Source organism: Schistocerca gregaria, chromosome 7 (genome assembly GCF_023897955.1).
Source record: "Schistocerca gregaria isolate iqSchGreg1 chromosome 7, iqSchGreg1.2, whole genome shotgun sequence".
Lineage (NCBI taxonomy): Eukaryota > Metazoa > Arthropoda > Insecta > Orthoptera > Acrididae > Schistocerca > Schistocerca gregaria.
The window spans coordinates 95950878-95974887 of record NC_064926.1 but is presented as its reverse complement, the minus strand read 5'-3'; the positions used below and the strand labels follow the sequence as shown (position 1 = coordinate 95974887).

The 24010-nt window shown below is 43.9% G+C and overlaps 1 protein-coding gene across 2 annotated transcripts in view; it reads left to right on the top strand.

The window, feature by feature from the left end:
* LOC126281562 (UDP-glucosyltransferase 2-like) overlaps positions 1 to 24010 on the top strand; it is a 123328-nt gene that overhangs the window by 65111 nt on the left and 34207 nt on the right. For both annotated transcript variants that reach the window (XM_049980635.1, XM_049980634.1), the window contains 2 exons: positions 11266 to 11725; positions 16164 to 16386. In XM_049980635.1, coding sequence (XP_049836592.1) covers positions 11266 to 11725; positions 16164 to 16386 — 683 coding nt within the window. The remainder of the gene's footprint in view (positions 1 to 11265; positions 11726 to 16163; positions 16387 to 24010) is intronic.

The following is a 24010-nucleotide window of genomic DNA, read 5'->3' as shown; positions in this document are numbered from 1 at the left end:
ATCGGGAGGCTACTAGAAAAATCTACCATAAATACCGTCTTCCGACCACCGCCGAAGACGAAAGAGCTGCTGGGCTCAGCTAAAGACCCACTCAATCACAACACACCTGGTGTATACAGCATTGCCTGCAAATGTGGTGTGCAGTACATTGGACAAACGCAGCGCTGCATCACTAAAAGGTGCGAGGAACACATCAGGCACGTCCGACTTGGACAGATAGAGAAATCTGCTATAGCTGAGCATAGCATCAAAGAAAACCACACCTTTGATTTCGAAAACACCAGCGTGCTGTGCCGAGCCGGGAGCTATTGGGATAGCGTCATTAAAGAATCAATAGAAATACGGGTGCACGAGAATCTTGTGAACAGGGACGAAAGCTATCAACCGAGCGCGACCTGGAATCCAGCATTAGCCCCAATACGCCAGGAACGCACAGAGAAGCGTCCAGCTCACGAGACGCGACCGGAATGCTCTGACGGAGACACGAACGGCGCACCCGCTTCCCCTTCCGGCCCGCCCGCCGGCTCCTCTGGATCCAGCCTCCCGTGGCCAAGTGGCAGGGGGGGGGGGGGGGGCGCCGCAGGTATAAAGGAACCGGCATCCGCAAAGTCTTCGCCAGAAGATTACGAGTATGTTACTCGTCGAAACGTCGCAGACACCGCCACCCGGCTGGAAGCCCGAGAACTCTTCGCCAGGAAATGATTTGCTCCCCTTCATCTGAATGTACAAATCTTCAGTCAGTAATATTTTGAAATATTTATATTATATCAGCCGACTCACTGTAGTCAAGCGTTTCAGTCGTAAAATCCGTCTCAACACGGGACGTGAAACCGAACTTGGGTGTGGAGGTGGTCGAGTTTCATTAGAGCCATGCAACTGGTCGAAGGCGACCGACTGCTGCTTACTCTCTCTTCGATGAAGTAGTACAGAAGAAGACAGGTAAATTTCACCATCTTTTCAAGGAACTGTGATTTTGTATAGACCGGTTCAGTAAATATTTTTGCATGTCAGTTCGAAATTTTATACAGGCTCATTGAATCGAAAATGAAAACGAACTGGCGAGATCCGTGGCTTCACAAGCACGGCTGTCGCTTTGAGATAAGCAAGTTATTCACGATGGAGACCATTTATGCATTTCACAACTTAGCATATTGTGTGCGTAACTTCCTTCGAAATGATACAGGCTATAAGAGTTGGACAAAAATCGGAAACCATGCGAGAAATGCACGCTTGAACATCAAAGGAGTTGCTAGCCAAGCTTGCGCTATGAGCTGTTGTATTTGGCCACTAACTGTTCTTAGAGCAACGTCCTCAGTAAGTTGCACTGATCGTCGTGTTGAGAACAGTGTCCAGTGTAGGCCGAGTTGTAAGCGCGTTGTCAGAGCTAAGTGACTCTGATCTACGACAAACTGTTGGTACTCGTATGGTGGTGCTTCTGCAACCACAAGTTCAAAAATGGCTCTGAGCACTATGGAACTTAACTTCTGAGGTCATCAGTCCCCTAGAACTTAGAACAAACCTAACTAACCTAAGGACGTCACACACATCCATGCCCGAGGCAGGAGTCGAACCTGCGACCCTAGCGGTCGCGCGGTTCCAGACTGTAGCGCCTAGAACCGCTCAGCCTCCCCGGCCGTTTAGCCACAAGTGTTTTAAAAACCTTCAAGAGGCACCATATCGAAGATAGTACAGCATACGGCAAGAGCGAAAAAATGTCTTCCCTTGTGAGACAACGCTCGAGAAAGCATGTAGTGAGTGATCACAACAGACGGTCATTGAAGAGGACTGTGCCAAGATGACGACAGCTGCAAAAGTCACCGCAGAACTACATGTCTCGCGAACTGTGTCAGCACAATAGCACGAATGGAGCTCCACAAGCTGCGAATTTCAGGGCGAGCTCGAATTCTAGAACTGCACACCAGTAATGCGAACAAATGTAACAAAAAGCGTGGTGTCGAATCCATAAAACGCTGGACTGTGGAGCAGTGGAAGAGAACATTAGGTCGGAAGAGTCTTGTTGGGCACTGTTCCTAACTTCTGGCCGAGTTTTAGTCCAAAGAGTGAGACATGGTTGGGTCTTTGGTGATGATTCGGGGGGCCATGTCTTGATGTTCCATTGGCCCCGTGGCTACTCTGCAAGGTCCTTTATTCCAAGCATTATATGACCACTTGGGCTGATCAGGTCAAACCCATGAAACAATGTTCGTTCTCCAATGGTGATGCTGTTTTCCAAGACGACACTGCCTCTGTTCACACAGCTCACGTTGTCCGTGGACTGGTTTTGTGAGCACCAGGATGAACTGTTGCGTCTGCCCTAGCCACCACAGTCACAAGACGTGAAATTATTGAGCCTCTGTAGTCTGCTCTGGAGAGAAGAGTGCGTGATCGCTGTTCACCTCCATTGCCTTCACCTAAAATTGGCACTGTTTTGCAGGCAGATTGTTACAAGATTCCCTTGAAAACACTGCATTCCAAGACGAAGCTGCTTTTCCTACAACATCACTCCTGGAAATAGAAAAAAGAACACATTGACACCGGTGTGTCAGACCCTGGTTTAACACTGGTAGCATGCCGCAACAGCGTCTACGTGAACCGTATGTGCAGTTGACGGACTTTGAGCGAGGGCGTATAGTGGGCATGCGGGAGGCCGGGTGGACATACCGCCGAATTGCTCAACACGTAGGGCGTGAGGTCTCCACAGTACATCGATGTTGTCGCCAGTGGTCGGTGGAAGGTGCACGTGCCCGTCGACCTGGGACCAGACCGCAGCGATGCACGGATGCACGCCAAGACCGTAGGATCCTACGCAGTGCCGTAGAGGACCGCACCGCCACTTCCCAGCAAATTAGGGACACTGTTGTTCCTGGGGTATCGGCGAGGACAATTCGCAACCGTCTCCATGAAGCTGGGCTACGGTCCCGCACACCGTTAGGCCGTCTTCGGCTCACGTCCCAACATCGTGCAGCCCGCCTCCAGTGGTGTCGCGACAGGCGTGAATGGAGGGACGAATGGAGACGTGTCGTCTTCAGCGATGAGAGTCGCTTCTGCCTTGGTGCCAATGATGGTCGTATGCGTGATTCGCGCCGTGCAGGTGAGCGCCACAATCAGGACTGCATACGACCGAGGCACAGAGGTCCAACACCCGGCATCATGGTGTGGGGAGCGATCTCCTACACTGGCCGTACACCTCTGGTGATCGTCGAGAGGACACTGAATAGTGCACGGTACATCCAAACCGTCATCGAACCCATCGTTCTACCATTCCTAGACTGGCAAGGGAACTTGCTGTTCCAACAGGACAATGCACGTCCGCATGTATCCCGTGCCACCCAACGTGGTCTAGAAGGTGTGAGTCAACTACCCTGGCCAGCAAGATCTCCGGATCTGTCCCCCATTGAGCATGTTTGGGACTGGATGCAGCGTCGTCTCACGCGGTCTGCACGTCCAGCACGAACGCTGGTCCAACTGAGGCGCCAGGTGGAAATGGCATGGCAAGCCATTCCACAGGACTACATCCAGCATCTCTACGATCGTCTCCATGGGAGAATAGCAGCCTGCTGCGAAAGGTGGATATACACTGTACTAGTGTCGACATTGTGCATGCTCTGTTGCCTGTCTCTATGTGCGTGTGGTTCTGTCAGTGTGATCATGTGATGTATTTGACCCCTGGAATGTGTCAATAAAGTTTCCCCTTCCTGGGACAATTAATTCACGGTGTTCTTATTTCAATTTCCAGGAGTGTATTAGGCGCGGACATGTATTGTGTCTTTGATGTTCCCGTATGTTTATCCACTCCCTGTAGACACCTACTGACAAACAGTAACAGTGTGAACAAGCAGCTAACATCTGAAATTTCCCCGGCGTATTTGTTCTTCTAATAATTTCCGGGTATGCAGCCGGATCCCGTCGACATTCTGCCACGATATTTCGGCCCAGAGACGTCCGGTCATCATCAGGTGAGTACACAACTACTGAAGAGCCCAGGTGCAGTCGCGGTATTTATACCGATTCTCGCGCACGTGTTGACATGCGCGGCATAGCCGAGTTGTACGTGCTGCCCTCGGTGGTGAAAGTAAAAGATCATCTAGTCATTGAGTATCGAATGACGCTGTCTATTCCGCTGTGAATGTATAACTTTAATAACAGGATTCCAAGTTTTATCCAGTTGAAAGCCGTTGTCACGATTTATAAGATTATCGGCAAGACGTATTTCCACTGATTCCTTGATTACGGAATCCCAAAATCCGGAAACCGGAGCTAAAATTTTTGTTCCATTGTATTCCATTGAATGTCCCAATGAAATACAGTGCTCTGCTACTGCCGATTTTGACGGTTGCCGCAGACGGGTGTATCTTTCATGTTCTGTACACCGTTCATGGACAGTTCTTGTCGTCTGGCCAATATATGCAGAGAAACATTCACAGGGAATTTTGTAGACGCCTGCTTTCTTCAGTTGTAAATCGTCTTTAACGGATCCAAGCAGGGCCCGGTTCTTTGCTGGTGGACGGAAGATAACCTTGATTTTATTCTTCTTCAGTAATCGGCCTATTTTCGAAGACACATTCCCGGCGTATGGAAGAAACGCAGTTGATTTAAAGTCGTCATCAGCGTCCTCAGTGCGCTGCTTCTTGTTATGACAGTTGCGCATGGCCTTTCTTATTTGGCGTGAAGTGTAGCCATTCTCTTTAAAAACCTTCTCCAAGTGTTCTAATTCTGCGTGGAGGTTTTCATTGTCCGATATTACATGCGCTCGATGTATTAAGGTACTGAGAACGCCGGCTGTTTGTGCTGGGTGGTGGCAGCTTGACGCCTGGAGATACAGATCTGTGTGAGTCGGTTTCCTGTACACAGAATGTCCTAATGACCCATCATTTTTACGGCATACTAGCACGTCTAGAAATGGTAAAGTGCCATCTTTTTCAATCTCCATCGTGAATTTGATGTTCTCATGTAAAGAGTTTAAATGATGAAGGAATTTCTCCAGTTCCTGTCTGCCATGAGGCCATACAACAAAAGTATCATCTACATACCGCCAGAAGACCGTAGGCTTTAAGACAGCAGACTCAAGTCACATCAAATACCTTTACGGGGAGGAGATGGTTCAGGATATCCACGTACTGGATAAATTACGCGAGAAAAGAGCCAGGTTGCTGTGTTCACTAAATTTTTTACTGAAATGTAGAAACAATAACTTGATTCCAACTTTCGCCAGAGTTGTTCATTTTATTAATAGTGTGGCCGCCAACAATATAAAACGCAAGGCGAGTCTGGCTTTATTAAGAGAACGAATCCGTTATACGCGTCGTGAGTTAGACACTGTTGCCAGGAATTTATATTATTTACATCTGAAGATTGCAGCAAGATGTTCTTCCCTTAGCTGGGACTGGATTGACGGTGTATCTTGGGCCAAGGCAGACTGGGCTCACAGGAACAGTACGAACAGGCAAAGTGCGAAGTTTAGCCAACTCGTAACACGAAAGCCGCAAGAAGCTATCTCTGGACGATCCGTGGTGAACCTTACGGAGAAATCGTTTGACGATGCGACGATGTCAGTGCTTGCGAAAGGTTTAAACTTCGCCCCTACTCCTGTTTCACTGCCTTTAACGGATTTCATCAGTTCCATTGAGGAAGCTATTAGACGTCTCCCTGCGGATAATGCAGACGAAATTCGACGTGAATCTTGCCGAACGTTGTTGAAATGTGCGCCACAACGGAGTAACATCTCGCCAGCTGAAAGAGCTGCTCTCCGCAGCCTCAGAGAAGACACTAGCACAGTCGTACTGCCTGCGGATAAGGGTAACGCCACAGTTCTTCTGACAAGGGAAGCCTACAACGAGAAGATATATTGTCAGCTAAATGATTCCACGTACCGCAGAATTGAAAAGGACCCAACAAGCCGAATATCAACGAAAACTGCTACCCTTTTGAACGACTGTTCTCTACCTGAACAAATTATCAAGAGATTGAGACCACACAATGCAGTACCACCAAGACTCTACGGTCTTCCCAAGATACACAAGGATGGTGCCCCACTACGATTAATAGTGAGTAATATTGGTGCTGCCACCTATTCTACAGCAAAATATCTGGCATCACTACTAAAGCCGTATGTGGGTAAGTGTTGCCACCATATACGTAATTCCGAGGATTTTGTCAGTCGCTTGAAGGAAGTTAAGCTTAGCAGTTCGGATTTATTAGTCAGCTTTGATGTGGTCTCACTATTTACCAAAGTGCCTTTAATGGAATCGTTACATCTTATTGGTAACTTATTCAGTGCAGAAATGACGGCCTTGTTTGAACATATACTCTCCTCAACGTACTTTCTATTCAATGACGAATTCTTTGAACAAACAGACGGCGTCGCCATGGGGAGCCCTTTGTCCCCTGTGATAGCTAATCTCTTTATGGAGGAGGAGAAAGCACTTGAGTCTGCTGTCTTAAAGCCTACGGTCTTCTGGCGGTATGTAGATGATACTTTTGTTGTATGGCCTCATGGCAGACAGGAACTGGAGAAATTCCTTCATCATTTAAACTCTTTACATGAGAACATCAAATTCACGATGGAGATTGAAAAAGATGGCACTTTACCATTTCTAGACGTGCTAGTACGCCGTAAAAATGATGGGTCATTAGGACATTCTGTGTACAGGAAACCGACTCACACAGATCTGTATCTCCAGGCGTCAAGCTGCCACCACCCAGCACAAACAGCCGGCGTTCTCAGTACCTTAATACATCGAGCGCATGTAATATCGGACAATGAAAACCTCCACGCAGAATTAGAACACTTGGAGAAGGTTTTTAAAGAGAATGGCTACACTTCACGCCAAATAAGAAAGGCCATGCGCAACTGTCATAACAAGAAGCAGCGCACTGAGGACGCTGATGACGACTTTAAATCAACTGCGTTTCTTCCATAGCCGGGAATGTGTCGTCGAAAATAGGCCGATTACTGAAGAAGAATAAAATCAAGGTTATCTTCCGTCCACCAGCAAAGAACCGGGCCCTGGTTGGATCCGTTAAAGACGATTTACAACTGAAGAAAGCAGGCGTCTACAAAATTCCCTGTGAATGTGGCTCTGCATATATTGGCCAGACAAGAACTGTCCATGAACGGTGTATAGAACATGAAAGATACACCCGTCTGCGGCAACCGTCAAAATCGGCAGTAGCAGAGCACTGTATTTCTTTGGGACATTCAATGGAATACAATGGAACAAAAATTTTAGCTCCGGTTTCCGGATTTTGGGATTCCGTAATCGAGGAATCAGTGGAAATACGTCTTGCCGATAATCTTATAAATCGTGACAACGGCTTTCAACTGGATAAAACTTGGAATCCTGTTATTAAAGTTATACATTCACAGCGGAATAGACAGCGTCATTCGATACTCAATGACTAGATGATCTTTTACTTTCACCACCGAGGGCAGCACGTACAACTCGGCTATGCCGCGCATGTCAACACGTGCGCGAGAATCGGTATAAATACCGCGACTGCACCTGGGCTCTTCAGTAGTTGTGTACTCACCTGATGATGGCCGGATGTCTCTGGGCCGAAATATCGTGGCAGAATGTCGACGGGATCCGGCTGCATACCCGGAAATTATTAGAAGAAGCAGCTAACACTCCTCAAACATGCATAGGTTAAAGAGAAGATGCTACGGTTCGGTTTGTGCTGTGTGAGACATACACTGTGATGACAAGAGTCGTGGGATACTTCCTTTTGCCCTGTGTAGTGCGGCAACTAGGTGTGGCATGCACTCAGTAAGTCGATGGAAGTCCCCTGTCGTTGGGGGCCCCCTGCAAAAATATCCAGCCATGCTGCCCCTATAGCCGCCCATAACTGCCAAAGTATTGTCTGTGCTGACCTCTCGATTATTCCGATTAATGTTCGATTGGATTCATGTCAGATGATCTGGGTCACCAAAACATTCGCTCAAATTGTCCAGAATGTTCTTCAAACCAGCCACAAGCAATTGTGGCCCGTTGACATGACATCCTTGTTTGGCAACAAGAAGTCGACAAATGGCCGCAAATGATCTCCAAGTAGCTGCACGTAACCACTTGTGAACAATGATTGGTTCAGTTGGACCAGAGTACCCACTCCATTTCATGTAAACACAGTCCTTTCCATTATGGAGTCACCATGTGCTTGCATAGTGCCTTGTTCATAACTTGCGCCCATGGCATTTTGGGATCAGCACCACACTGAAACCCTATCATTAGCTCTTACCAACTGAAATCGTCACTCCTCTGATGAGGCCTTGGTTTTCCAGTCGTCTAGGGTCCAAACGATATGGTCACGAACCTAGAAGAGTCGGTGCTGTTAGAAAAGGCACATGCATTGGTCATCTGCTACCATAGCCCACAAACGCCAAATTTTGCCGCACTGTCCAAACAGACACATTCGCCGTTTGTCTCATATTGATTTCTGTGGTTATTTCAAGGAAAGTTTCTTGCTTTGAGCACTGACAGATCTATCCAAACGCCGCTGCTCTCAGTCGATAAGTGAAGGCCGTCAGCCACTGTGTTATTCGTGCTGATGTGTAATGCCTGAAATTTGATAATCACAGCACACTGTTGACACTGTGGGTCTCGGAATACTAAATTCGTGGATGATTTCCAAAATGGAATGCACCTGAATCTACCTACAACTACTCTTTCTTTACTACCAAGTCTGTGTGGTTAGCCACCCATGGGTGGATATACGGTGTCAGATATTACAAAATTTTCTATATACAAATAATATGTACAATATAAAAAAATTAAGATATTAAGCATTTTACTGTATATACATTTAATCTGTTACTGACAACTGAGCTCTCTAAAGGTTCACTAGTTTTGGTGAAATTTGAGTAAATCCATTCACTTTCTTCACAGTAAAAAAAGTCCAAATGGAGTATAGTGGATGTAATCTTAAGTCTCTTGAAATTTTGTTCTCGAACCTCTCCAGTGGCAGGATCATCACATCCATAGGTAGTAATCCGAACATTCTCAGGGCGATGTTCGGAAAGCTATCTCTTTTTTTTGGACAGTCAACTGGTTGGAATATTTATGGTCTCTTTGTTGAGGGTGTTGTTGACATGTATGTCATGCCTCTTACTGAAGGAATCCTTCCTCAACGTGAAGGAGGCACAGAGAAGCACAGGTCAGCTACTAGTTGTGTAGTTCATACCCTAGTCCTGAGCAGAATTTGCATAAGTTGCAGAATTTGAACAAGCTATCCTTTGTCACTGAGGCTACATAACAGTTTTTGCATTTTTTCTTCATTGATTTTCATTTTATTTATAACAAACGATTCTTTACTCACATCAAACAAAAGATCTGCTTCTTCTTGATCTCTCTTAGTGCTGATGCCTTTTGAGCACAAAGTTGTGAAGGAGGGGCCACATTACCGATCCCTGTGATAAGACTGTATTCCAGTTTTCATTCACGTGATAGAGCTCCTCTTGGACTGATACATTCTGCCTCCTCTTTTACAGGTAATATTTGAGGGTTGCCAGATTGGTGGCTTCAATTCTATACTGACTGAGTTTATTCAGAAGGCTCTGTTGGAGAAAGCAGTCAAACAGTTCACAAGGTCACAAAATATCACTGCTAAACATTCTCTTTTTTCAGAACTGTGCTTCATCCTGGGAACCAGATCTAGTGCTGCTACTGTTGTAGATTTGCCTTTGCAGAAACCATGCTGTGTATGTGAGAAGGGTTAATTAATTTCAATGTAATTTGGGATTTGGTCCAGTGTGGAGCTATTGAGATTGATCTGAAGCTTGCAAGCACATATGGCTCACCATTTTCATAATCTGGTATTGTCCTTGCAAGTTTCAGAAATTCCGGAAATACACCATCAGAGAACCACTTATTAATTAACATAGTTATGGTTCAGCCATACATGGGAGGACATTAGTATACATCACTTATATGCCCTGACAATCTTTATTATTTCATTTTTTTGTAATTTCCTCCAGTCCATTATGTGACTGAAGGAGTGTTTAATATACTTTCATTGTTTAATTCATCTGTTGACATGTTGTTTGGTATAAGTTTCAGTAATGTAAATGTATCTACACTGTAGAGCCAAAAAGCTGGTACACCTGCCTAATATCATGTAGGGCCCCCACGAGCATGCAGAAGTGCCACAAAACCATGTGGCATGGACTCGACTAGTGTCTGAATTAGTGCTGGAGGGAACTGACACCATAAATCCGTAAGAGTACGAGGGGGTTGAAATCTCTTCTGAACAGTGTTCCTGGAGCTACTCTATAGCAATTCTGGATGTTTGGGGTGTCGCATTGTCCTACAGGAATTGCCCAAGTCCATCAGAATGCACAATGGACATGAATGGATGCAGGTGACCAACAGGATGCTTACGTATGTGTTCCCTGTCAAAGTCATACCTAGACTTACCAGGGGTCCCATATTTCTCCAAATGCATGTGCCCCACACCATTACAGCGCCTCCACCAGCTTGAACAGTCTCTTGCTGACATGCAGGCTGCATGGATTCATGATGTTGTCTCCATACCCGTACACTTCCATGTGCTCGATACAATTTGAGATGAGACTTGTCTGACCAGGCTACATGTTTTGAGTCATCGGTGTTAGTGTTGATGGGCCCTGGCAAGACATAGAGCTTTGTAGTGTGCAGTTATCAAGGGTACACGATTGGGCCTTTGGCTCCAAAAGCCCATATCAATGATGTTTCATTCAGTGTTTGGCACGCTGACACTTGTTGATGGCCCGCATTGAAATTTGCTGCAGTTTGCGGAAGGGTTGCACTTCTGTCACGTTGAACGATTCCCTTCAGTCATCATTGGCCCTGTTCTTGCAGGATCTTTTTCCGGCCGCAGCAGTGTCACAGATCTGATTTCCTGATGTTCACAGTACACTCATAAAATGGTCAAACTCACTTAAATCTTGATAACCTGCCGTTGTAGCAACAGTAACTGATCTAACAACTGTACCACACACTTGTTGCCTTATATATGCGTTGTCGACTGCAGCATCATATTCTGCATGTTTACATTGTATTTGAATGTGCATGCCTGTACCAGTTTCCTTAGCGCTTCAGTGTATATTCATAACTAACACCTGTTTTTCAGCCTATGGATATGTCCTCACCTAGATTTCACTTGGAGGGGGCATATCAACACAACATGCTGAGGAGATCATAAATCACCAATCACCAGTCACACAGTGTTGACAGTCTCTTTCCTAGCCTGCATGCAAGTATTGGGAGTACAGTCTTCCTCCTGTCATTGCAGGAAGGATGAGAAGTTTGACTTGGTGGTGACAGAGCGGCTGCCGTTCCAGTGCTACTACGGCCTGGTGCACAGAGCGGGCCGTCCGCCGCTGGTGGGGATCGTTACACTGCCTGCCATGATGCCCAGCCACTACACCATCGGCAACCCCACCAACCCTGCATACCTGCCCGACGTGTTTGTCGGGCTGCCTGACCGCATGACATTCTGGCAGCGCCTCTACAATACGTACCACTACCTGCGCTTCATGCACTACTGGTTCTACACTGTCCTGCCAGAGCACGAGACCGTCATGCGGCAGTACTTCGGGCCCGAGCCGCCGTCCGTTTTTGAAACAGAACGCAATTTCAGCCTGCTTATCGTCACAGCCCACTTCAGCAGCCACTACCCCAGGCCAAACCTGCCCAACGTCATCGAGCTCACGGGACTGCACGTTGAGACTGACACTAAACCACTACCGCAGGTCTCAAGCGTCATCCTATGTGGTTTCAACTTCATTTTTGGATTGTTGTTAGAACAGTTCATACCTCCATTTATTTATATACTTTGCATATTTCATCTCTGTGTACCCTTTGTTATTATCATTATTGTTATCTTCAGGTCCAGAACATCAAAGTAAAAAAGTAAAGACTGAAAATAATACAGAAAGATAATACAGACTGCACAATCAAAATAAGTCTAAAATACAAACAGAAGATACAAAACTGATCACATATCCCAAAATTCTGCAGCCTTAACAGTTTGAGCAGATACAAACTTCTCAACTTAGAAAAGGTTATGGAATGGTCTAATAACCCTTCAACTCAAATTCCACACCTTGACCTTCCAATAGGAGAGTGCTTACACAGAGTTTGCTGCCAAACAAGAATGTCCAGCAGTGTATCCTTATGGCCAAGTAGCTTCTAGGTCGTGGTAGAAACAAGAATACTAATGCTTAACCTAATGTTGAGAAAGTAAGTGACTGAAAAGTGGAGTGGGATATGTGGAATGAATCAAATGGTTCAAATGGCTCGAAGCAGTATGGGACGTAATATCTGAGGTCATCAGTCGCCTAGAACTTAGAACTACTTAAACTTAACTAACCTAAGGACATCACACACATCCAAGCCCGAGGCAGGATTTGAACCTGTGACCGTAGCGGTCGCGTGGTCCCAGACTGAAGCACCTAGAACCACTGGGCTACACCAGCTGGCTGTGGAATGGTGGAGATGGGCACATGGGGGATCACGCTAATGACGCATCTTCAGTACAAGAGATAGGCAGTAAGTTGGTAACAGACACAATAAAAATAAAGAATATAATGTGAAATAGGGAAGGAATTCATTATTCTGTAACAAAAGATGAAGAGGTGTTTTTTGTGTCAGGTTGAGCATCATGCCAGAAATCCATTACTCATGTAGTTTTCTGACCCATCGAAAATTATATTACTGAGGAAAATTACTTTTTCTTTCCTTGTGTTTGGTCAGACAGGTCCTCTGTACTTCGGAAAACAGATGAGAAACCAAAGAAAGACAAATATTTATTCCAAACAAAACTGCACAATGTAAAATTGTGAAATGGATTTGTTAGACTATGTTAAGTCTATTTCCCACAAAGTGTAAAGTTATGCTTTAACTTAAAAATATTCTCCGAATTAAAGTATTTCCATTTGATGCTCATTATTAGAAACAGAGAAGCACAGGTCAGCTACTAGTTGTGTAGTTTGTACCCTAGTCCTGTGCACAATTTGCACACGTTGCAGAATTTAAATGTTGAGCAGGTAAATGTTGCAGAATTTGTGTCAGCCACTTTTCACTGCCTTTAAACAAATCATTCATAATAATAAGGTTCATACAAACAAGATGATATTATTTCTCCTTAGTTCATGCAGTTATACAGACCTATCTAGTGCTGTTTCACACTGCTGCACACTCTCCTTGCACCACATCACTTCCACCCTTAGACAATTCTGCATGTTTCATGTCATACAGAACATGTTGGGCATGGCAGAAAGTTTCTCACTTGCTGTCTGCAGATTTGCTGCTTTATTTTGCCAAAGCTCTAACATCAACAGGAAAGCTGTTCTGATATGAGCTTACATAGTGAGGCTTCATAACCATGCAATCCCTGTCTTGTGCCATTTTAGCCCCTCTTCTTTTCAATCTCTATACTATCTTTCATCATGTATTGATGTACTCTGCCCATCATGGGGTATGTTTTGCTGACTACAGTTGGCCACAGGTATCCTGATAAAATGGGCTACACTTCATTCAGATTAGTGCTACACTGTGTGGCATAATTTATCCATCTGGATGCTGGATACATTGCTGTGAAGAGAAACAAGTAAGAACAGGTGTACTGATGACACCAGGGCACTTACACCAGGTGCTGCTAGTAAGCTTCCAAATGATGTTATTCAAGGCACAACTTAACTTTTGTGAGGGCACTGCTTCCTGATAAGACTACAATTAATATGTTCAGAGACATGGTTAAGACTGGAACCATGCCAGAAAAGTTTAAGTGTATGGAGCTATTTTGATCTGGCATATAAATGTTTGTGTTGTATGTTTGATATCTTCAGTGGTTGGGCCCACATGTTAATTTGTTTTAGGGTCCACTTTTTGGCTGCAGCCTGTGAAGCCACAAATCACCAAACCCCATATTTTGGCTATTTTTTCTTGAAAGCATACAATTTTGAGTTCTTTTTGGTCAGTTTATGAAGTAACAACTATTAATAATGAGTGTGTAACATTTACCAAGGAAAATATAATGCCTGACTTGTATAAACACAGCAACTGTGAGATACAATAACTACGGGAGACAAACAGAAACATAGCTGATCCAAAGTGAAAATGAATTGAAAGATAGTATGGTGATTACAGTATACAGGCCTTAAAAATTAGCACTTAAAATCTGCTGTAGTCTGTAACTCCTTTTAGTGAAAGGAAGTAGTGTTGTAGATGCAATCAAGACACCACCTTTGTGAGAGAATGTACACTAGAAGGAAAAGGATTTTCCATAACCAGTGGTATGGGTAACTGTCAATTGTACATTGTCAATTGTACAGTGTGAAAAATGTGGATATCATAATTTGCACAGGGAGTTGTTGGTATTACTATATTTTGCTCATTGTAAGTTTAATACAGAAGTAAAAATTATGCTGTGTGTTCCTCCTTGTTTGTCATTATATCATTGGAGTCTCCTTCCCATGGAATCTAAATCATGTCACATTGAGAACATTCACATATAATTATTACAGTATGTTTGTGCTTGTGTATCACAGCTGGCACATCAGCTGTGGAGTAATTAAAATGCACCTATGCTGCCACCTTCACCACTGGAACACAAGTGATCCACAGTATAGACTACAGCTGCTGCATTAATTTATCATGTCAGCTGGACAACAAAATGTCGTATTACCTGTACAAGTGATTTGTAAAAACGATTAACATCAAGAAAGCAGTATAGCTTTAGTTTCCATTTAGCACAAAACTGTGTTGCTAGAGACAGATTTTTTTCCAAAAACATCTCATACACCTTAAGCACAATTTGTTGCTCACTTTTAACAGTTTTTAATATCTGTGTTTCACTACACAACACAAAACAGCTTCACACATTCACATGGCACATGTGGACAAGAAGTCCACATGAACATAACTGTTGATACGCAGATAGTGACTCTCCTACGAATTTTGAAACAAAAACATTTAACACAATGATTGGCAAAAAACAGTGAATGCTTTCAGTGCTCTAGTGCATCACATTGTATCACTCATGCTGGAATAATAACAAGATAACTGCTTCATAGGTGAGGCTTGCTTCAGTGCCATCACTGTTGCATCCCGCTACTAGTGCGTGCGAGTGTGAGAGTGCTGACTGTAGTGTCATCATGTGTATGTACTTAAATCGACTACCAACTGCATCAGCACGGGCCAGCACCTAGAGGCCACCTGTAGGAAGTGTCCACACGGCACGGTCTCCACCACACCATCTACTAGCGACTGCAGGAAGCAGTGCTGACTCACTCTAACTACATTCCTTAGTTTGTGTTACTCATATCAGTAGTTCTGCATATCACTTATGTTGCCCCTTCTGTACAATTCTTCTGTCTTGTTTTGTGTGGAATCACCTGGTTCCTGCAAGACATTTAGTTATAAATAGTTCTGACATTAACAGTACAGTGTGGTCAAAAGACAGAATCATTGTTCAGAGATTTATAAATAAAGCCATATTTGTGTTATTTGGATCAGTTTTGTATACTACTTGGTTACTACATGATGGGCATGGCGACACTACACTCGGCACTGTCACACTCACATGCACTAATAGCAGGATACAGTAGTCACAATATCTGGTTAGGTGCACTGCACCTGATGACAAGTCCCTGAATGTCCTGAGCAGGTGCTTGTTTACATTATGTTTGAACCTAACATGTACAAATTATCTGTCCCTGTAGTTCTTCGGATTAATTTTAGTTTCTGAGCTGCCTTATTGAGCACGCTATAACTTAAAACCCTCACAGCTGCATGTTACAAAAAGGGTAGCCCCTCAGCAGAGGGTAACTGATAACCAGAAAGTGCAGAAATACTCTCTCTCCATGATTCATGCTTTTCTCATGTATCCAACCCTTGAAATCTGATGTGTGGTTCCTATAGGCAGTAGTAATGGGGCACTTGCTTAACGTATTGGCTGCCAGATACTTATTGATGAATGCTGCACGACCAGGCCAGGCCAGGCTCATGCCATCAGGAATGCAGTTCTCCCACCGGTGGGGGCGGCCACACGACAGTCAATGTGTTGAGCACCAAATCACCTGGCTCTTGCAAGACATTTAGTTATAAATAGTTCTGACATTAACAGTACAGTCTGTGGTCCAAAGACAGAATCGTTTAATATCTTACTTTTATTTCGTATGTTTACAGGGGCTGCAAGAGTTTCTGGATGGTGCGAAGCATGGTGCTATCTACTTCAGCCTGGGTACCAATGTCAGGAGCAGCACATTGCCTCCACACACAGTGCAGGCCTTCCTGGAGGCCTTCCGTGAGCTGCCACAGCGCATTGTTTGGAAATGGGAGAATGGAAGCCTTCCCTGGAAACCGGATAATGTGCTCGTAGGAAAATGGTTTCCCCAGCAGGACATTTTAGGTAAGAGCCTGAAAGCAACAGTTCTTCTGTCTCGCCTGCCTTCCCTGTTTGGCCCTACAATTTACATGCTTCATTGATCAGTACAATTTTGATACTGAGAAATCAAACATAGGGCTCCCGAGATATTTCTAGGGACAGATAAGGATTATTAACACATCATAACATCATAGTAGCAATGAACAACAGTCTGAAATTTAAAATAAAGGAAATTTACAGTTTACCTTCCTGTGAATACAGAGATAGATAGACACGGAACGCTACAAGACATGGGCAAAGGCCGGGGGAAAGTCTTACGAGAGGTAATTGACGGAATAGCCTTGGAATTTATCTCCAGTGATTTATGGAGATCAGTGAAAATCTGAATTGTGGTATCTAGGTGCTAATATAAAACATTTTCTCCCCATTAAAAGCTCAGTGTCAAAACTATTGCACCTACTCACCTTCTTGGGCTGGACTTGTCCGTATGATGTTACATCCCATCTGTCCTGGATGCATGCAATAATTTGTATGGAAACAATGTAACAAAGTGTAACATCCTGACCTGAGATAAGCTGGCCAGCAACTTACATACTTTTTTTATCTTGGATACTGGCACTGGGACAGACGTGACATCAAAATTGGTCCCAAACATGTTCTATCAGCGACTGATGTGAGTGATCTTAATGGTCGTGGGCATACATCAGCATTGTGCAGGCAGTTCATAGAGACGTGCCATGTGTGGACAGGCATTGCCCAGAACATGGATACTCTGCAAGTCACATTTAAGTGCCTGGCAGAGGGTTCATTGAACCACCTTCAAAATTATCTTATTATTCCAATCTCATATACTGCACAGAAAGAACAAACTCCTATATCTTTCCGTACGAGCTCTGATTCCCCTTAATTTTATAATGTTGATCATTTCTGCTGTTGTAGGTCAGTGTCAACAAAATATTTTTGAATTCAGAGGAAAAAGTTGGCGATTGTAATTTCGTGCGGCCAGAGTGGCCGAGAGGTTCTGGGCACTACAGCCTGGAACCGCGTAACCACTATGGGTTTGAATCTTGCCTCGGGCATGGATGTGTGTGATGTCCTTAGGTTAGTTAGGTTTAGGTAGTTCTAAGTTCTAGGAGACTTATGACAGCAGTTAAGTCCCGTAGTGCTCAGAGCCATGTGAACCATTTTTTGTAATTTCGTGAGAAGATCTTGTCTCAACAAAAAAAAAGCCTTTGTTTTAATCATATCCACCCCAAATCCTGAATCATTTCAGTGACACACTCTGCCCTGCAGGCCACTGTGGCCTAGTGGTTCTAGGTGCTTCAGTCCCGAACTGCGCTGCTGCTACAGTCACAGGTTTGAATGCTGCCTCAAGCATGGATATGAGTGATGTCCTTAGGTTAGTTGGGTTTAAGTAGTTTTAAGTCTAGGGGACTGGTGACCTCATATGTTAATCCCATAGTGCTTAGAGCCATTGGAACCATTTGAACTCTTTGCCCTATTTTCTGATAATACAAAACATCCAGCCCTTCTTTGAACTTTTTTCAATGTACTTTGTTAATAGTATCTGGTAAGGATCCCACACCATGCAGTAGTATTCTAAAATAGGATGGACAAGAGTAGTGTAGGCAGTTTTCTTAGTAGATGTGTTACAATTTCTAAGTGTCCCGCCAATAAAATGCAGTCTTTGGCTAGCCTTCCCCACTCCTCACAACACTTTCTATGAGTTCCTTCCAATTTAAGTTGTTCGTAATTGTAACTCCTACGTATTTAGTTTATTATTAAACTATCAGTTTAATAAGTCACACCTGCAAAATACTAACGCAAATTCTTTACAGACGAATGGAAAAACTAGTAGAAGCCGACCTCGGGGAAGATCAGTTTGGATTCCGTAGAAATGTTGGAACATGTGAGGCAATACTGTCCCTACGACTTATCTTAGAAGCTAGATTAAGGAAGGGCAAACCTACGTTTCTAGCATTTGTAGACTTAGAGAAAGCTTTTGACAATGTTGATTGGAATACTCTCTTTCAAATTCTGAAGGTAGCAGGGTTAAAATACAGGGAGCGAAAGGCTATTTACAATTTGTACAGAAACCAGATGACAGTTATAAGAGTCGAGGGACATGAAAGGGAACCAGTGGTTGGGAAGGGAGTGAGACAGGGTTGCAGTCTCTCCCCAATGTTATTCAATCTGTATATTGAGCAAGCAGTGAAGGAAACAAAAGAAAAAAATCAGTGTAGGTATTAAAATCCATGGAGAAGAAATAAAAATGTTGAGGTTCGCCGATGACATCGTAATTCTGTCAGAGACAGCAAAGGACTTGGAAGAACAGTTGAACGGAATGGATAGTGTCTTGAAAGGAGAATATAAGATGAACATCAACAAAAGCAAAACAAGGATAATGGAATACAGTCGAATAAAGTCGAGTGATGCTGAGGGAATTAGATTAGGAAATGAGACAATTAAAGTAGTAAAGGAGTTTTGCTATTTGGGGAGCAAAATAACTGATGATGGGTGAAGTAGAGAGGATATAAAATGTAGACTGGCAATGGCAAGGAAAGCGTTTCTGAATAAGAGAAATTTGTTAACATCGAGTATAGATTTAAATGTAAGGAAGTCGTTTCTGAACGTATTTGTATGGAGTGTAGCCATGTATGGAAGTGAAACATGGACGATAACTAGTTTGGACAAGAAGAGAATAGAAGCTTTCGAAATGTGGTGCTACAGAAGAATGCTGAAGATTAGATGGGTAGATCACATAACTAATGAGGAAGTATTGAATAGGATTGGAGAGAAGAGAAGTTTGTGGCACAACTTGACCAGAAGAAGGGATTGGTTGGTAGGACATGTTCTGAGGCATCAAGGGATCACCAATTTAGTATTAGAGGGCATTGTGGAGGGTAAAAATCATAGAGGGAGACCAAGAGATGAATACACTAAGCAGATTCAGAAGGATGTAGGCTACAGTAGGTACTGGGAGATGAAGAAGCTTGCACAAGATAGAGTAGCATGGACAGCTGCATCAAACCTGTCTCAGGACTGAAGACCACAACAACAACATATATTTAGTCGTATTTATGGCCTTTAGATTAGACTGATTTATCATGTAATTGAAGTTTAATGAATTGCTTTTAGCACTCATTTGGATGACCATGATAATGTCACATGACAGGTAACACATGAGGATGCAAGATACCTGTGACTTAACATTGTGCCATCAGAGTTCCCTCAGTCAGTACCAGCAAAGAAAGACCTAGTATCATATCCAACGGCTCCCCACACCGTGAGACCAGGTGTAATCCTGGTGTGCCACCGCAAAACTCTGGAAGAACGGGACGCCTCCCCAGCTTACCACCTCAGCTGCTGATGATGGTCATCCACGGCAGTGCAGAGCAATGTCTTTTGTGAACACCGTATGGCACCATCTATCGGTAGTCCATGCTTACCAGTCCCAGAACCTCGTCAAATGTGGCCATTTGTGCTGTATTACCAACTGCAGCCTGTGAATCAGATGGTAATTGCCTAGTCCAGTTGGTACTAGTGTTCTATCAATGGTGCAGGATGATGCAGATTGTTGCAGGGAGTCCATTACTTGGTCTCAGATGGCAGACCTACTTTGTGGTGCTCAAAGGTGATCAGTTGGAACCTAGATGATGAGTATACCTTTCCTCAGATTCCCATGCAGTTCAATACTGATCCACTGCCACATCCCAATGATGCACAAATCTGGATACTGTGAGACTTGACCAGCCAGCCAAATGTCAATTTACAATGAAAATCCTTTCAAACTCTTTCAGGTGCTGATAATACTATATCAAGAAGTATGCAGCATCTCCATAATCTCCACAGTGACCACTCAACGTCTGATACTGTTCACTCCCTTTATATATCCAACAACAATAATGAACATAAACAACGCTAACATTCACTGGTGACCATTCTAACAGCCACGGAGAATTGCAGCTGTAATCATTTACATCACACCAGTGACATGTATGTATGCCAAGTTACACTCACAACTGGCCATGTATTCTGGATGTTACTCTTTTTATTGTCAGGCTTTTGGAAATGTAAATTATCAAAATCAGAGTGATTGACAGACATATTTTAGGTAGTAGACAAACAAATAGTCTTTCTAAAAACTGATGATATCAGGAAAGCTATATACAAGTTACCAGAAGTAAAAAATAAGTGGATGACTTTTCAGAACTCTGCTCTGTGCAAAGGCAAGGCAGACAGACAGCAGGCTGCTTACAGTATCAATGTAAAGATAACAGTTTTGGGTTAAGTTCTGATATAAGGAAGGTCTACAACTTTTGACCATCGATGTCCTTCTAGTACACTCCTGGAAATGGAAAAAAGAACACATTGGCACCGGTGTGTCAGACCCACCATATTTGCTCCGGACTCTGCGAGAGGGCTGTACAAGCAATGATCACACACACGGCACAGCGGACACACCAGGAACCGCGGTGTTGGCCGTCGAATGGCGCTAGCTGCGCAGCATTTGTGCACTTCCGCCATCAGTGTCAGCCAGTTTGCCGTGGCATACGGAGCTCCATCGCAGTCTTTAACACTGGTAGCATGCCGCGACAGCGTGGACATGAACCGTATGTGCAGTTGACGGACTTTGAGCGACGGCGTATAGTGGGCATGCGGGAGGCCGGGTGGACGTACCGCCGAATTGCTCAACACGTGGGGCGTGAGGTCTCCACAGTACATCGATGTTGTCGCCAGTGGTCGGTGGAAGGTGCATGTGCCCGTCGACCTGGGACCGGACCGCAGCGACGCACGGATGCACGCCAAGACCGTAGGATCCTACGCAGTGCCGTAGGGGACCGCACCGCCACTTCCCAGCAAATTAGGGACACTGTTGCTCCTGGGGTATCGGCGAGGACCATTCGCAACCATCTCCATGAAGCTGGGCTACGGTCCCGCACACCGTTAGGCCGTCTTCCGCTCACACCCCAATATCGTGCAGCCCGCCTCCAGTGGTGTCGCGACAGGCGTGAATGGAGGGATAAATGGAGACGTGTCATCTTCAGCGATGAGAGTCGCTTCTGCCTTGGTGCCAATGATGGTCGTATGCGTGTTTGGCGCCGTGCAGGTGAGCGCCACAATCAGGACTGCATGCGACCGAGGCACACAGGGCCCACACCCGGCATCATGGTGTGGGGAGCGATCTCCTACACTGGCCGTACACCTCTGGTGATCGTCGATGGGACACTGAATAGTGCACGGTACATCCAAACCGTCATCGAACCCATCGTTCTACCATTCCTAGACCGGCAAGGGAACTTGCTGTTCCAACAGGACAATGCACGTCTGCATGTATCTCGTGCCACCCAACGTGCTCTAGAAGGTGTAAGTCAACTACCCTGGCCAGCAAGATCTCCGGATCTGTCCCCCATTGAGCATGTTTGGGACTGGATGAAGCGTCGTCTCACGCGGTCTGCACGTCCAGCACGAACGCTGGTCCAACTGAGGCGCCAGGTGGAAATGGCATGGCAAGCCGTTCCACAGGACTACATCCAGCATCTCTACGATCGTCTCCGTGGGAGGGAGAATAGCAGGCTGCATTGCTGCGAAAGGTGTATATACGCTGTACTAGTGCCGGCATTGTGCATGCTCTATTGCCTGTGTCTATGTGCCTGTGGTTCTGTCAGTGTGATCATGTGATGTATCTGACCCCAGGAATGTGTCAATAAAGTTTCCCCTTCCTGGGACAATGAATTCACGGTGTTCTTATTTCAATTTCCAGGAGTGTATGTTGAAAAACAGTGAAGAGAGTAAAATAAAATTTCTGGAGAGGATATCAGACCACTTTTGATGACACATCCTTTCCTACTGAAAATTGAATATTATGACCCGTCTATGAAGCACAGAATATGCTAACAATAAATTAAGCTAAAATAAAAGTGTTGTAGAATAGTGAACCCAATATGTAGTATGAAACTGTTGATGAAAAGGCATTTATATCGTGGGAAAGATCTGATGATGACACCTCTTGAGTTAGTAAAGGCACATGATAATGTCCCAGAGAAAAGATATGAGAAACCTTGGAGAGAAAAGGAGGTGGAAAACAAACAACTATAATTCTTCAAGCAGTGTATGACAAAGCATCAATTGTGTTCATCCCCAGGATGGAAGAACTGATTGGTTATGAATGTTAGATGGCTGAGAAATTATTGCTGAAACTGAGAAAGAGACAAAATAAGCTTAGAGAAGAAGGGAAACTAAGTTGTTGCTATTTGTTGGCATTATTATATTGTGTGGAACTAACACAAGGATGTACAAGAACAGCTGGACATATTAAAGGAAAAAAATGAGAAACATGGCTTAAAATGCAGTGTGGAGAAAAGTGAGACTATGATGGTGACTAGAGGAGATAGAGAAGGGAAAGGACAAATTAATATTAAAAGGCAGGAAACTGAAATAGTGGACAACTGCAGATATTTTGGAAGTGTGATATTAAAGAATGCAGTAATGGAGGTAAAACTGAGCAAAAGGGTGCAACAGAGCATTTTTGCGATGTGTAATGGGCTTAGTCTGGGGGAGGGAGGTTCCAATGAAGTATGAGGAAGTTCTGTACAAGATGCATTTTCACAGTGTATGAAATGGGTTCAGTCTGGGGGAGGGAGGCGCCAGTGAATTATAAGGAAGTTCTGTACAAGATATATTTTGCATTCATATGGACATATGTCATACAGAATTCTGAGGAATAAGTTGAAACAATTTGTAGGCTACATTTAAAGACAATGGAATATGGAAGAATATCAAAATGAATTATGGAGGCCAACGTTGAGGGTAAAATGGAAATCCAGAACATGATGAATAGGCTCAGTCAACACCAACATATGAAAAAGAAGTGTGCACTGGAACAAAACAAACATAGAATAAAAATCGTGGAAAGAATGGAGTGACTGGAGAAGTACCACAAATGTCCCAAATTGCCCTGATGCTGGATAAAGGGAAAACAGAGATGATGACAATGATAATTGAGATGTCTTTTTCGACAGCATTTGCTCCACTATAACAGTGTCCACTATCTGAGCAGTCCCCACCCAAGATTTAGGAATTATTTGTATTTTAAGTCAAGTTTGAATGACACCCATCCTATTGCCACAAACATCACGTACACCATAGGAAGGAGTTATGATTGAATGACTGATTGATTTTTATCTGGTCCAGCAAAATTAAATTGTATTGTAATGTAGGGAAGATTGACTGGCTGATTTTTATCTGGTCCAGCAAAATTAGATTGTATTCTAATGTAGGAAAAGTCAATGAATACACTATTATATGGGCAAAAATAGAAGAAAAATAAACAGTACTGCAAACAATATAAACGCAATATTAACAATATTATTAATTACATATTGTGCACCTTATATAAATGTTGAAGCCTAAAAATTATTTTAAATTGCATACAGTGTTGTTTATGAGGAACTGTTCCAGGTTTCTCTTGAATACATGAGAACTGTCAGTGTTCTCTTTTTATGTTCAGTGGAAACTCATTGTAAATTCTTATTTGAGACTGGATGACTCCTTTGTTGTGATTGTGAATATCACAGTTAGTTTGGAAAAGATCTTTGTTCTTGATTACAAATGCCATCAATGAGTAGATATACTGAATTGTGATTGT